The sequence below is a fragment of the Pseudorca crassidens genome, chromosome 14, assembly GCF_039906515.1.
Source record: "Pseudorca crassidens isolate mPseCra1 chromosome 14, mPseCra1.hap1, whole genome shotgun sequence".
NCBI classification, from domain to species: Eukaryota; Metazoa; Chordata; class Mammalia; order Artiodactyla; family Delphinidae; genus Pseudorca; species Pseudorca crassidens.
This window is the reverse complement of record NC_090309.1, coordinates 72,249,304-72,266,331: the sequence shown is the minus strand read 5'-3', so window position 1 is coordinate 72,266,331 and position 17,028 is coordinate 72,249,304. Positions and strand designations below refer to the sequence as shown.

The window sequence follows — 17,028 nt, the reverse complement described above, 5'->3', positions numbered from 1 at the left end:
GTGAATTTTCCATTTAAAAGCATAACTATATTTCTCGTCTATTTTCTCTGTAATTCTATGAATAAAATAATTAAAATAGTGAAGTCCCATTTGTCTCTGGTATTGAGAGCCTATTCTTCTGATGGAAACTGATCATAAATCTTAAAAATTAATCTAGTAAGAGAGTGAGGATAATATTAAAATATAAGGTGATAATTCTCCTTTAAAAAAGAAAAATATTAAAAAAAAAAAAAAGAAAAATATTGAGAGGGGGAAGATATGTTAAAATGCAGAGGAGGGCTTCCCCGGTGGCGCAGTGGTTGAGAGTCTGCCTGCCAATGCAGGCGACACGGGTTCGTGCCCCGGTCCGGGAAGATCCCACATGCCGCGGAGCAGCTGGGCCCGTGAGCCATGGCCGCTGAGCCTGCGCGTCCGGAGCCTGTGCTCCGCAAAGGGAGAGGCCACAACAGTGAGAGGCCCGCATACCGCAAAAAAAGTAAAATAAAATAAAAAATAAAAAAAATAAAATGCAGAGGAAAAGGCCATCAGCTTTGTGGAGGTAATAACTGAGTTGATTGTAAAAGATTGTCAAGATTTTTTCATAAAGAGAGGAAGATAAATGCTGGCTTAATGTCCTGAGTAAAGATAAGAAATCTCAGATCCTATACACACAACAGCACTGCATCAGTTTAGCTGGGGTGCAGATGGAAAGAAATCAAGTAAACAAAAGTGGTACACGGGACCACTCAATGACCTCAGTTATTCTATGGAAAAACTACTGAAGGCTTCTGTGCCAGTTACCGATTTATTGACTTTTAGCTCCAAATCCAACCTTCTTTGCCCTTCTCTGTGACAATGGAGTTGGATTCTATAAACATTTCTCCTTTGCCAGCTGGCTCACTGTTAGTTTTGTCAGTATAGTGCTGGGAGAACACTGCAGAAAGAAAAAAGGGGGTCTTTTCTTTCCAGTTTTAGTGTGCTTTTGCCTGCTTGCTCTCATGGCTTGCAGCACCCAGCAATATGAGGGACACTCAATGGTGCTCACCCTTCAGCAATGTTCAGCAGAATGCCTGTGGGTGCCTTCCCAGAAAATTCTGCTGCTGCCTCAGCTGGCTCCCCAGTTGAGAAGCCAGCAGGAGGCTTTCCAGCAAGTTCTTCTACTACCCAGAAGGCAGTTTTCTATGTGCCACCCCCGGCTATGGCACCAGTGAACTTTGTCATCCACTGGACCAGAGCCCCACCTTCTCCAGGGAGAGCTGAATCACAACCCCTATGGACATGGAGGGGCCTCCTTGAAAGTTATTCCTTCCTGGGGCATGCTGCCTCAGCCCTACAGTTAGCAGCTGCTTCCCATATCTGTTATTACTGTATTCTTCTGTGTTATCTTTACCTTTCAATAGTTAACTCTTGGTTACCAGTTATTAACTTCCAGTTAATAAATTAACCAGTTAATAACTTCCCTGTTCAAACCATGTAGCTTCTGTCTGCTGATTGGACCCTGAGAACTACAGAATATAGCTCAAAGATGCAGAGATCTTTTACAAACTTAATTTTAAAAGATTAAAAAAAGAATGCCCCAAAGTCCAGAAACAGCTCCATGAAGCTGTGTGAGTATATTCAGGAGGCTGGAGTTTGAATTACCTCTGGGGTTTGTATTCATGACCGATGGGATAGTTTGTAATCACAGGAAGAAGTATGGACTCAAATCAGGAGAAAACAGGAATAAAGGGAGGCACTGAGATAGTTTTCCTGTAAACTGTAAATATCTTAAGACATCATCATCAGACAAAAAGGAAACATCTTAAGTTTTTGAAAGGCTATTTTAAACACTGATGGCTAATGACAGCCATTTACTGTACCAGTTACATTGATTCAAGATAAAATAAAACCCTGAATAATTTCCCTTAGAAAGAAACTGAAGTACACAAACTGTATGAAGTGGATACATCTGTCTCTCTGAACCCTTGATTTCATTTGTAGTATCTTGAGAGGGAAACAAAAATAACTATTCCTTCAATATTTAGATTCACATAAATGTATAGCATGATCTAGACTCAATAACACATCAGCTATAATGTGAATGGGGGTTTTTCAACCAAGTAAACTCGAAAAAACTCTCTATTCAGTCAACAATACTGACTTTTTAAAAAGGAAACTGTCTACGTAAAAACAAATGATTAAAAGCTTACAGAATTTTTTCAAAAGGTTCTAACAGTACTTCACATTTGGAACTAGCAATTCTGTGTCGAAGAGCTCAACCCTAGGAAACTACTGCTAAGTTATCATTACTATGTAAGTTAAGAGAAAGAACAATTAGGCTATATTTCAGACATGGAAAATTGAACAAGGAAGTGAGATGTCACAACAAATTGTTTAAAAACCATTTTTAATTTTCTGAAATAACTATTTACTGGCAAACAGTACAGAAACTAAAGTCTTTTTCTTTAGGAATGACCAAATACTGTAGTTAGAGCATCTATCTATCTAAATTACCAATAACTGCTACAACCTACAAGTCCCAAATTCTTCTTTCTTTTAAAATCTTTCTATCTTTTCTTCTTCCTAGGGGCTACTTCAACCCTTTTCACATCTCCTTATCTGTTCTAAACAGAACTAAGCTCCTTTTAGAACACTTCAAAATGTTCCTTTCACCTGAAACAACAAAATCCATATCTTCCCTATGACTCCCATGGGAAACTCTATCTTTAAAACGAGTTCGTTTAGGTATCCAAAAAAAAAAAAAAAAGGAATACACGAAGTCATAAGCTATTATGAGGGGGAAAATTCAAGGACCCTTTTTTTCCTCCATTTTCTAAAATGCTGATATGCTTTACAGTTATAAAACAGTATTTAATTTAAATGTTATAATATTCTAAGAATACTGTACGTTTCTAATTCATTCATTCAAAATTCCATATTTTGGGTAAATGATTTTCAATCTTATCACCTAACTTCTTAAAGGGACTAGTACCTCAATCCTTCTCAGCCAGGAGCCAATCACTTCATTTTTAATACTTCTTTTTGTTGACTGGTTGTGGCAAAATATACATAATAAAATGGCTAAAATGGTAACTTGTATAAGTGTACGATTTAGTGGCACTAAGTATTTATTTACACTGTTGTGCAACCATTACCACTATCCATTTCAAGAACTTTTTCATCATCCCAGAGAGAAATTCTACCAATTAAACAATAACTCCCTATTCTCCCCTACTCTCAGCCCCTGGTAACCTCTATTCCATTTTCTGTCTCTAGGAGCTTGCCTATTCTAGGTATCTCATGTAAGTGGAATTGTACAATATTTGTCCTTTTGTGTCTGGCTTATTTCACTCAGCATTCTTTTAAATACATATATACATTCTCTTTCATATTTTTTTAAAATTTTTAATCGATTTACAATGTTGTGTTACTTACTACTGTACATCAAAATGAATCAGTTATACATATACTCAGCATGTTTTTAAGGTTCATCTATGTAGCATGTATCAGAATTTCATTCCTTCTTAAGGCTGAATACTATTACATTGACTGTATATACCACATTTTATTTATCCATTCATCTTCTGATGGACATTTGAGCTGCTTCCATTTTAATACATTTTAGAATAAAACAATATAGTATGGAATAATCAAAATCAAGCGAGAATCTTCAAAATGGGGGAGCAGAGGGAAAACAGCAAAGGGAAAAATAGCTAAAAAGTCTTGTATTGAGGATTAAGGAATGAAAATAAAACTGTAAAAAGGAGCACATCTTACCATCGTCGCTTCTGAGGGCCCCCAGGCCCTTGGCCTGCCTCCCCAGAGGCTCACTAAACCAGAGGCCAAAGTGCCCCCCCTTCACCTACCACCCAAGTCCTCATGCCCTCTCAGGGCTGGGGGAGGACGGGCTAAAGGAAGGCGGGGTTCCATGTACATATTTATCTCCCCCTTCCACATAGCCCCACAGACCTTTTGTACATTTTTACAGGGGTGCCCCTCCCAATAATCCCCCTTCCTGGTTAATTAAATGCTAAGACTGGTTCAAAAAAAAGAGCACATCTTCAATAAGCATAGTTACTTCGTTCCATAATGTACCTGAAAACTCTAAAGATTTTAAGACTACCATTTAAGACACATCATGCAGCAAGAGGATAAGCTAGAACTACATTTGAATGTCATCTTCCAATCACTGATACTTCATATATTCATTAACAAGTAGGTTTGCAAGGCCTGTTACGTGCCAAGCCGGGGGCGGGGGAGAGATAAATGTCACTGCCCTCATGGAGCTACTAGCTTAATGTAAGCTATAGAGAAGCTACATGATTTTTTTGAAAGACCAAAGTGATACGTAATTTCAAATCTTAAGTGCTATAAAGAAAGAACACAGAACACTATATACCAAACTAAAAACGGAAAATGTGATCTAGATTGGGAAGTCAGCCAAAGTTCTCTGGAAGAGACATGTTCAAGCTGACACCTGAAAAAAAACAACAGTTAACTAAGTAAAGGGGTCAGCATGTACAAAGGCTGAGGTGGGAATTAGCTTCCCTACACAACTGGGAAGTGACAAAACAAAAGTGACCCCAAAAAAGCTATGGGAATGTCGATTGCACTTCAGTTAGAGAGAAGATAATAAGCAAATAAACTGAGAAGGAGCTTGCAGAGCAAGGAAGGAAAGTAGGAATGTTTGGTCACTTCAGGTAATGATACAGAGTTTCAAAAAGGAAGCAGTAGTCATCTGTGTTAAGTAATGCTGAGAGGTAACAAGAGAGGCAAAACTAAAAGTCCAGTGGAGGTGACAAAATGGAAGTCACTGGTGACTTTAAAAGTACTGCTTTGTGGTCACGTAACTGTATCACCACAATATAGTTTAACCAAGAATAGCTTCTTGTGAGTTGTTACTAAGTGAAGTCAGAAGCTATTTTTGATGACTCCACCATCTTGCTACATTTTTTTTTTTAAGTTCTTCTTTTTTTCCCCTTCTGTTCTTTATTTATTTAGTATTCTTTCTTATTTACTGTTCTTGCCTACTCTCTAGAAATAATAATGACAAGTTTAAAGTCAGAGCCTTACTGTGTTAGAGATAAACGATCCTGCAATTGTCATTTAGACCTAGGGCACTGATGGAGTCGGATCTCTTTTATTTTTTTTTTATTTTTTTTTTGCGGTACGCAGGCCTCTCACTGCTGTGGCCTCCCCCGTTGCGGAGCCCAGGCTCTGGACGCGCAGGCTCAGCGGCCATGGCTCACGGGCCCAGCCGCTCCGCGGCATGTGGGATCTTCCTGGACCAGGGCATGAACCCGTGTCCCCTGCATCGGCAGGTGGACTCTCAACCACTGCGCCACCAGGGAAGCCCGAGTCTGATCTCTTTACATAAGATTTCCTGGTCTATTTCCCCAGTGTGTATTTTTAGGAATAGAAAATTTTATGAAATTTTTACGAATAGTCTAATTTTATGAAAAGAAATGAAATCTCTTGCTCATTCCTGTTCTATAAAACCCAATAGTGTTATAAAAAAAATTAGAATACGTTAGTAGAATTTGTTCCTCAGAGTAATAACCAAATGCCATAGTGCTCCCTCCTTTCTCATCATTGTGACAATCAAAAATAGCCCCCCAAAATCCTAACCACTTTCGCTATGGGTATTACACTATACCAGGGGTCCCCAACCTTTTTGACACCAGGGACTAGTTTCATGGAAGACAATTTTTCCATTAACTGGGGCAGGGGGTGGGGTGGGTGGAGGATGATTTGGGGATGATTCAAGTACATTACACTTATTGTGCACTTTTTTTCCATTATTACATTGTAATATATAATGAAATAATTGTACAACTCACCTTAATGCAGAATCAGTGGGAGCCCTGAGCTTGTTTTCACTTGTCACTCACTGATAGGATTTTGATATGAGTCTGCAAGCAATTGATTTATTACGGTCTCTGTGCAGTCAAACCTCACTAATGATAATCTGTATTTGCAGCCGCTCCCCAGCACTTGCATCACAGCCTCAGCTCCACCTCAGATCATCAGGCATTAGATTTGCATAAGGAGCACGCAACCTAGATCCCTCGCATGAGCAGTTCACAGTAGGGTTCCTATAAAAATCTAATGCTGCAGCTGATCTGACAGGAGGCAGAGCTCAGGCGGTAATGCAAGTGATGGGGAGCGGCTGTAAATACAGATGAAGCTTCACTCGCTCGCCCGCCACTCACCTCCTGCTGTGCGGCCCAGTTCCTAATAGGCCATGGACCACTAGTGGTCTGTGGCCCGTGGGGTTGGGGACCCCTGCACTATACCAGCCCCAGGTGAGAACAACTAGTAGCACTGTAACCTTTTTCTCTTAATGAAAATATCTCTAATGTAGACACCCGGATTTCTGCCTTAACATATAAAATATAATGACCATAATTTTAATATTTCTTGATGGCAGAGGGTCTTGACTATGAACAGTGACTATTATGTGCTATTGTAATATAATAAAGCTCTTAGAAATTAAAGTGTGTTCTATCTTTGGTCCTATATTAATTGACCCCAGGCTGTTTTATTTGAACATAGTAAGACTATTACTTGAAACACATACTGCTTTATGTATCTTTTCCATTTAATTCTTTTTGGCCAAGGTTATTTTTTCCTAGACTGTTTACATCTACCATTCTCCCTGAACTAGAGGACTTCTAAATTTGCTAATGACTAAGCTTATTAAATCAAAAGCCTGAACTGATAGATGAAGGCTTGAAGATGGCTCCAGGCCTTCCTAAGAATTAAAGTGCATGGGTGTGGAGATAGCAACCTTCTAAGAATTTTTTTCTAACTTGCTTTTGGTTTTGTAACTGTGCTATGACTGAAAACTCCAAAGATCTGAGCTGAATAAATCATAAATTAACAAAGCAGTTATTACTAAATAATCAATCTTCAGGACTAAAGTAGACTGCTATATACTATAAAATATTCTAATCAAGTATTATAATTATTACTAATAATACTTAAATAACTCACCTGATTTCTTTTAGTCCTTCTCTCTGGATAACTTGAAGAATTTCTTTATGACTCATGGGTGTATTGGGATATTTTTCTAAGACCTGAGAAACAAGTATATAATAGTAAATTATTTTAATTTCTTATTATAATTACATATATAAATTATATTTATTATAGCTATGTATTAATTTCCTCCAGCATATACAAATCCAGAGACTTTTCATCCCTTAAATTTTTGGATAATAAGTGGAAAATTAATGAAACGTAAATAGGATATTCTCTCCTTCAGTCACAAACCCTAAGTCAAATCCTGAAGCAGAAATGGATCAAAAAAGATAAGATTAATAATTCAATTATTATTAATGCATAATGTGAAATTATGTTTACTTTCTGCCTCCACTCCCTCATCACATGACTACCTGTGGACTTACTGGAAGCACCTTGAAGATTATCCGTCTTTACATCTCCAAACAAAGTCTAGTACATCTTGGTTGCTCAGTAATTTCTTAACCAAAACAAAAGAACAATACAGTTATAATGAAATTAAAATGGTATCCGTGTTCTGGTTCTGGTGAAGATGATGCAATAAGCATAAATTATCCTGTCTCTCCCGAATACAACTAAAAACCTGGACAGAATGCATGGAGCAGCTATCTGAGGACTCTGAAAATGGTAGCAGTTGGTTTCAGGGAGGAAACCAAAATTAGAAGTACTACTAACCCAGCAGTGAGTTTCCTGGTTTTGTTTCCCCTAGGTAGACTCAAGGGCAGTCCAAACTCAGAACTGCACAGTAAGTGCAAACAGAAATGGCTCCAAGAGAAGTCTTCTCTTTTTTTTGTCCAAAAAGCAGTAAAGGGGGCCCCTAAAAGGGAGGACAATCCTCTGAGGGTTTTTTTCCCTTTCTCTCAGACCCTGCCCCCAAGCAATCCAAAGGCAGCAGCTGTGGCAGTGATGATACCAGCAGTGGCTGGACAGGGACCTAAAACTTCAAGAAAGCAGATCCCTTCCGATCCCATGAGTGTGGAGGGAATTCCCATGGTTTATATTCTTTCTCCACCATCCTGTTGCTTGGCATCAAAGGCAGATGCAGTTGTGGAAGTGTGCAGCAAAACACCAAAATGAAAACCTTAGTTATCTAGCCATAGGACAAGGAAGAAGGGTCTCTAAGAGCCAGAAAGTGTCAGGGAACTTGCAAAGAGAAAGGAGCTCAAGAAAGTGACACCATGAAGTTCTATAAACACTCCTGGGGTCACCCAAGAACTATGCCTATGTGGATCTGACCCTAAACATACTATCAGGTTCCCAAATTTGCCACTCGGTGGTGTACATGCGGGACAGATAGAAACAATGGCTTTGAAAACTAGTCATTGGAATTTTAGTGCACAGAAGGGTAGGCAGAAACTTATGACCTGAACCTAACAAGACCAAATGCCCGCTTAAAAAAATCCTCCCATCCCTAAAAATAAAGTAATAACAACAACAACATTCTCCATATCATTTAAATGAGACAGAGTATCATAACGTTAACATCAAAATGTCTAATATATGATCCAAAATTACTTGACATATGAAGAACCAGGAAAATCTCAATAACTCACAAGAGAAAAGACAACCTACACACAACAAACCCAAGATGCTACAGACTCTGGAATTTTCAGACAAAGACTTTAAGGCAGCTACTATAACCATGCTTCAAGAAGCCAGAAAGATGATTCTTGGGGGGAAAAAAAATAGTTAAGAGTCTCAGCAGAGAAGTAAGATTCATTACATTATTGTGTGTGTGCCTATGTGGTGTATAAAGCAAATAAAAATTTAAGACTAAAAAACACAATATCCAAAGTAAACCCAAAATTCTCTGGAGGGGCTCGACTGTAGAAGGGAGATAACAGAGGAGAGAATCAGTAAACCTGAAGATAGAGCAATAGAAACTATCCAATCTGATGAACAGAGAGAAAAATGATAGAAAAAATAAATGAACAAAGCCAACGGGACAATATCAAAAGGTTTAACATTCATGTCATCAGAGTCCCCAAAGGAGAAGATAAAGAGTAGCACACAGAAAACATACTTAAAGAAGTAGCAGCAGAAAACTTCCCAAATTTGGTGAAAGATATACACTTACAATTTCAAGAGAATCAATGAATCTCAAACAACATAAATTCAAAGAAACCTGTACCCAGATATATCATAATCAAATTACTGAAAACTAAAGAAAATTTTAAAATCTTGAAGGCAGCCAAGGAAAAACAACCTTCCACTTAGGAGAAAAACAATTCCACTGACTGTGGGTTTCTCATCAGAAACTATGGAAGGCAGAAACAGTGAAGAACATTTTTAAGTGCTGAAAGGGAAGGACTTAATTCCAAAATTCCTATCTAGCAAAAATATCCTCCAAAAATGAAGGGGAAATCAAGACATTCTTAGATTAAAGGGAAATGAAGAGTATTTGCCATTAACAGACTTCTATTTTATTTTATTTATTTTTAAATTTATTTATTTATTTTTGGCTGCGTTGGGTCTTCGTTGCTGCACGCCGGCTTTCTCTAGTTGCAGCGAGCGGGGACTACTCTCCGTTGCAGTGCGAGGGCTTCTCATTGTGGTGGCTTCTCTTGTTGTGGGGCACGGGCTCCAGGCGCGCAGGCTTCAGTAGCTGTGGCTCAGTAGTTGTGGCGCACGGGCTTAGTTGCCTCCGTGGCATGTGGGCTCTTCCCAGACCAAGGCTCGAACCCGTGTCTCCTGCACTGGCAGGCAGATTCTTAACCACTGTGCCACCAGGGGAGTCCTAACAGGCTTACTTTAAATTGACTTCTTTTAAGTCAATTCTGGTTTCTTTACTTTTTTATTTTTAATCCAAATTTTAGGTAGAAACTCTCTTATACCTAAATCACTTTCTATTCTTAGAACCCTTGGCAATTAACAAATGCAAGTGAAAGCTAAAATTGAACCAATTCTGAATAATCTATACTATACTATCAAAAGAATATCCATTAGTACAGCAAGTCAAAAACAACAGATACAGGACTTGTGTAATAGAAACCACTTGAAGTCAGATATCCTAGGATCAGCCAGTAAGGTATCAAAATGTGATGTCAACAACTACCATTTATAAAGAAGACACAAACAAGTGCAGATCATTCTCTCAGTTAAACGTCTCAGCAACCTTAAAAGACAAGCCTTATTACCCCCATTTAAAAAGTGGGATAACTAATGCTCAATAAGCAAATTTCCAAACATAATGCAGCAAGACAAGTGGCAGTCGGCATTCAAACTCAGGGATATCCTGCACCCTACAGCTCACTGTGTCCTGGTCTGCATCTCTTTTTTCATTTGTTTAGTCATAAAATCCAACAAATATATTTCTGTTTGTCATCCTCCCTGAGCTCTATACTACATCAGATAAATGTTATTAACCTTTCCCTCCTTAGACACTGCTCTCTCCAGACCTTTTCTTCCCAAAATGTTTCTTCTTGGTCTTTTTCTGTGGCCATCCCTTAAATACTTTACAAGCACCATTTTGCAGCTTTTGCTTTTCACTCCAACCCTCCCTGAATAAAATCATCCATTCCCAAGACTTCATCAATCACCCCTATTTTGATAAATGAAAAGAAGCAGCACAGTCCGTTTATAACTGCTTTTAAACATCAACCTCGGATGTTCCATCTCAAACTTAACATGTCCAAAATTTAACTTACTACCTTTATCCAAATTAAGGCCCATACAGAAAACTGGACCTGTATTTACTGTCTATATACTATTATAAAATTGTATAAAATTACTGAAAAAGAAAAAAAATACACCATGGACATGAGCAGATAGCTCATAAAAGAGTTAAAACAACTGGATAAAAGACATATGAAAAAATATTTGCATACTGAAATACTTACAGATGAAATTATATGATGTTGGGGATTTGCTTCAAAATTACACAAGAAGAAATTTAGATAGGAGTTTAAGTACTGCAAGACTGGCTATAAGCTGATAATTATAGAAGCTACAAGATGGGTACAAAGATATTATATTATTGTTGGCTTTTGTGTACACATTCAATATCCCATAATAAAATTTTATGGGAAAAACGATATTGAATGTCTGACTTCACTAACAATTAAATACAAAAAAAAATCACTTTTCAATGGTTTTTTCCCCTACTATTTTGGATAGCAAAAACATGGCAATAGTAAATGAACACCATGAAATGGAAATGTACACACAATCTATTGATAATATAAGAAAATATTCATTATATTACTCAATAAAGAAAAAAGTTTAAAGGCTTCTTATCTAATAATAAGATATTAACAAAACTGGTATACCTACACAATTGAATATTATATAGCTGTATATGAAAAGACACTGTGTGGGGGCTGGGGACAGGGGGTCTTCTTTCAGTCTTCCTCAAATCTTGGTGTGGAATACAGGTTCTGGACAACAGAATGTGAGGGGGAGTGATAGGGAGTGATAACTTCAAAAACCCAGATTTTCAAAAGGCAGGGACACATCCCTCTTTGGCCCTTCCTCCACCCTGTTGATTTTAAAGTGGAGGAGGTAACAAAGCCATTCTGAACCATACAGATAAGGATGCACCCTAAGAACGGTGGACTAACTACACCTCCAGACTGTTGCATGAAAGAGAAATAAACTTCCAAATCATTTAAGGAACTGTTATAGGCAGCCAAAGTTATGCCTAATATGACTCACCAATCTATTCACATGACACTTAAGTAATCGTCCTAAAACTTAAATTACATATTCCTCTGGGTTTTTTTTGTTTTTTTGCGGTACACGGGCCTCTCACTGCTGTGGCCTCTCCCGTTGCGGAGCACAGGCTCCGGACATGCAGGCCCAGCGGCCATGGCTCACGGGCCCAGCCGCTCTGCGGCATGTGGGATCTTCCCGGACTGGGGCATGAACCCGTGTCCCCTGCATCGGCAGGCAGACTCTCAACCACTGCACCACCAGGGAAGCCTCTATTCCTCTGATTTTTAAGCTCCCTGTCACTTTTTTAAAAAAATTAACTAAAATTAAAATAAAATCTGAATTCCCAATACAGTTTAAAAGATTCTACATGAAACTCTACATCTCGCTTTTCTCATATTACCTTCTTGCCCTTTCTCAAACATAACCAATTCATTCCTTATTCAGGGTCTCTATACCTGCTCCCTCCTCTTGCAATGTTTTTCCCCAGAGATTCATGGACTCTCTCCCTCACTTCACTTCTTCAGAGATATTCCTGACCACTCTAAAATACACTCAGACACTCACAAGCACCACCACTGCTAAACACACACACACATTTTATTACTTTAGCCAGATTTTCCCCCCAGCTTTACTGAGATATAATCGACAAATAACACTATGTAAGTTTAAGGTGTACAACGTGATGATTTGATATACATATATATTGTTCAATGATTACCACATTAAGGGTTGATTAACACATTCATTGCCTCACACAGGTACCCTTTTCTGTGTGTGATGACAACATTTCAGACCTACTCTGTAAGCAAATTTCAAGTATATAATGCAGTATTGTTAACTATAGTCATCATGCTGTGCATCAGATCCCCAGAACATATTCATCTTATAACTGCTCATTTGTATCCTTCGACCAACATCTCCCAATTTCTCCTACCACTCAACTCCTGGTAACCATCAATCTACACTGTTTCTAAGAGTTTAACTTCTTTGGATTCCATATATAAATGAGATCATGCAGTATTTGTCTCTGTCTGACTTATTTCACTTAGCAGAACGCCTTCAAGGTTCACCTAAGTTGTCGCATATGGTACATTTTCCTCTTTTTATGGCTGAATAATATTATTACATACATATATATATAAATTTTCTTTATCCAGTCATCTGTTGTTGGACACTTACGTTTTTTCCATGTCTTGGCTACTGTGAAAAATCCTGCAATGAACCAAGGGTGCAGATATCTCTCCAAGACAGTAATTTCATTTCCTTCGGATATATCCCCAGAAGTAGGACTGCTGGATCATATGGTAGTTCTATTTTTAATTTTTTGAGGAACCTACAAACTGTTTTCCATAATGCTGTACCAATTTACGTAACATAAAAAGAGTTCTTACGTAGAGATATACACATAAAAGGTGGCCAAAAAAGAACACAAAAGACTGATATCCCTTTCAAAGAAAAACTCAAGCTCACCCCAAACATTAAAGACATATCTTCCTATAGTGCTGCCCAGATAATACATACAAAAATTTTACATCTTTCTCTTAATTCCTACATACAACTGCCTTACAGTTACAAACATCATGTAGCCATTCTATTTCATATGCCCCTCACAACAATCCAAGAAACAGCAGAGCAGGTTTAGTTATAATTTTACCAGAAAGGAAAGGAAGACTCAAGAGAATAGCATAGCCTAAACTTAAGATGTCAGAACTCTTAATTCCCCACACTAAAGAGGGTACTAACAAAGCTTTATATAAAGCAAAGATTTCAATGAGGAAAATATTTTCTTTTATCAACTAAAATATGCATTGGAATGATGAAAACTATGCTTCTGCTGAATGATGGGTAGGTTCTTACTTGCTGAGGCAGAAAAACTAAGAGGACTGCAGAAACGTTGCTTGATATTTTGGTTAAGATGGGGATTGTGACCATCAAGTATAAAGATCAGATACAGACCTTTTTCTCACAGGTCTTTTCTGAAACGTGACAAAACTAGCTTAATGCAAATGGCAGCCCCCACATATATCTATAATTAAGTCAATATCTTAAGAGATGGGTTCCTGGCTGTGTCTTTGATAGTGAACAAGAACATAAAACTGAAAAATAAGATCCTGGTGGGGCCTAGGAAGATTCTTTGTATTTCTCAAACTGTGGTTCTCAAACTCTATAGACAAGGGTGTTCCACCAACTTACAGTGGTATTTCATAGTATTCCACACAGAAATTCATTTCATGTGCTGAGTTAAACCTATACACAGTCATATATACCATATATAAAGCAACAAGGGCTTCCCCCCAATGGTAATACATATTCATTCTAGAAAATTTAGACCATACTCCCCCCCCACCTCAAATTATATGCAAAGGGGGATTCTGCCATGAGAGAATAGGATTTAACATTTTGGCTGTCCCTTCCACAGGTTTTTTTCTATAACATTTTGCAGTTGACATCCTTCTGCATATACTAGTTTGTACCTCTTTTTAAAAGCCCTTTTTGCAAATCTTGCAACAGTTATTATTGATATATTTCATAGCAGCATGATACTCCACTGATTGATATATATACATATATACACACATATATATACACCCACACACATACATATACACACTAAATCACTTAATCCATTTCCTACTGTTGCACATTTAGACTGCTTAAATAGGCACTCTTTCCGGATGGTTACCAACACATGTTTAGAGTGAGACAGATCTTAATTTTATACCTGACTCTAAAATTTAAAGCTCTGTGACCTTAGAAAGTTAATCTCTGGGTCTTAGTTTCATCAGTAAAATCAAAACAAGAAAAACATCTATAACTCATGGAGTGGCCATGGGAGACAAATAGAATATTTTATTTTGAGCTGCTTAGCTCAGAATTTGAGGATATATAAAATTCTCAATAAATGTGTGCTATTGTCTCCTTTTTTTTTTCTTTAACTGTAACAAATGCCACCAAGTGCTTCTGACTATTTTCAAAGTCTTCTAACAACTGGAACTGCTGTATAAAGTTATTTTAATATATAATATTGCCAAATTGCTTTCCACCATGTGTACGGGAGTTTCACTACTGTTAACCATTAACCAACATTCATATTACTTTTTAAATCCTTGGTAATTATTTGAAAAAATATATAAAAAATTTTTAATTTTAGTTACTAATGAAGTTGAACTTGTCCTACGTTTTTAGACTTTCATATTTCCTCTTTTTGAAATAAGCTATGTGATCTAAATAAAAATCAGATTAAAAAATAAAATTATAGGGCTTCCCTGGTGGCGCAGTGGTTGAGAGTCCGCCTGCCGATGCAGGGGACATGGGTTTGTGCCCCCGTCTGGGAAGATCCCACATGACGCAGAGCGGCTGGGCCCATGACCCATGGCCGCTGAGCCTGCGCGTCCGGAGCCTGTGCTCCTCAACGGGAGAGGCCACAACAGTGAGAGGCCCGCGCACCCCTCCCCCTAAAAAATAAATAAAATAAAATTATAAAATTTAATAGCTACATCACACGCAAAAAAAATCAGAGGTCTGTTTGAACATCAGAAATACATTCCTTTTATTTCCATTACAGAAAGTAGTATATTCAATGATTTGTCAGATAAAATTACAACTCTACCTAAACAAAATTTATTTCTGCCAACAAATTAAAAGAGTGAAAATGCACAACCTATTGGACAAAAGCAAAAATGCATCAAAAGCATTGGTGTAGGGACTTCCCTGGTGGCGCAGTGGTTAAGAATTTGCCTGCCATTGCAGGGGACACGGGTTCAAGCCCTGGTCTGGGAAGATCCCACATGCCGTGGAGCAACTAAGCCTGTGCGCCACAACTACTGGGCCTGCGAGCCACAACTACTGAAGCCACATGCCACAACTACTGAAGCCCGCATACCTAGAGCCTGTGATCCGCAACAAGAGAAGCCACCGCACCGCAACGAAGAGTAGCCCCCGCTCACCACAACTAGAGAAAGTCTGCGCACAGCAACGAAGACCCAACGCAGCCAAAAATTAATTAATTAATTTTTAAAAGACTTAAAAAGCATTGGTGTGGGTATAAGTGAGGCTTTATATTTAGTTGCTATTCCAGGCCGATTCACTTCTAACACAGAACTCCCCCTCAAACAGCCCATTTGGTTACTGGAAGAAAACATACTGCCACTGAAGTCTAAGAACTCTGTTGCTACAACTTCTGCTTAAGAAAAGTGGGAAGATATAGAGATTTTTGTAAACCATACTGAAAAATGCTGGAGTTGATACAAGAAAAACACTTTGTGCAACAGGTGTTATGCTTGCCTTAATCAAAAAATAGAAGGGATTTCTAGGGAAACTGATATAATCATCTACCTGGCAATTAAATTTTACTGTTACTATCATTAGGAAATCCTGAATACTAAAATGTATGACACAAATTTACATAATACTACAAATGTGGGATTTGCTTTATTTTCTTCCACATTTCAAGTTTTTATAACAAATACTCCAAACCAGCATACAATGGATTGACTACGACTCAGTTTTGGTGGTCTCTGTAAAGGATGTTATTAACATAATTAAGAGGTTTCAGTTGGGGGAAAAAAGTTTAATCGATGCAAAATATGAAAGTGCTTCAAAGTGTATAGAGCTCAAACAGCCTGCACCTAATAGCTCTAAGACATAATATTGATGACTAAAAGCTCTCAATCTTAACCCTTCATCTGTATAATGAGGGTAGTAACACCCTCATAGATAGGAACATTAAGTAAAACATTCTGCAGTATTCTTAACTTAGCACAAGTGACATAAATGGTAGCTTTTGTTATTACTAATAAATTATATGACAAAAATCTTTTCCAGTTCACATTTGATATCCCGATCTAAAATTTCACCAGTATTCTTAAGGGGGATGAAAAATACAAAAGATAGCATGTTTTTCTCCGGCTGCCCCTTTGATTTTTCCACTATTTTTTTTCACAAGTAGTTAACAATGCCCTATACTGCCAATAATACTAAACATTAGACAAAAACTAAAATTTACAAAAATATGAAACAGCTTTAAGTTAAATGCCAAGACTTCAGTCCCTATAAAGTCATTTATATGTTCTTTAAATCCTATTTACATTACAGATATCCAAATATAAAGACTAGATATTAAGCTATTCTGCAAGAAAAACAAGCACAAAATATCACAGAATAAGGCACTTACATTCATATGCAAAAATATTTTGATTAATTCATCATAATGAGGCAGAATATCAGAGTTCAAATCCCAACTCTACCAGAAAAGTGGTGATGAGCAAACTGGGGAATGTGGCTGCCCTACTGTTCATCTGAACTGGTGGCTTTCTGTCCAAGAAGCTACAAAATGGAAATTAATAAAAATTTCTCTGGCATATCAAATCTTAATAGAAAGGTAACTATTAATCC

The 17,028-nt window shown here is 37.7% G+C and overlaps 1 protein-coding gene across 2 annotated transcripts in view; it reads right to left on the bottom strand.

The window, feature by feature from the left end:
* The window catches only part of ASXL2 (ASXL transcriptional regulator 2), a 133,776-nt gene that overhangs the window by 80,452 nt on the left and 36,296 nt on the right, over nt 1-17,028 (bottom strand). For both annotated transcript variants that reach the window (XM_067703506.1, XM_067703505.1), the window contains one exon: nt 6,955-7,037. In XM_067703506.1, coding sequence (XP_067559607.1) covers nt 6,955-7,010 — 56 coding nt within the window. In that variant the 5' untranslated portion in view covers nt 7,011-7,037. The remainder of the gene's footprint in view (nt 1-6,954; nt 7,038-17,028) is intronic.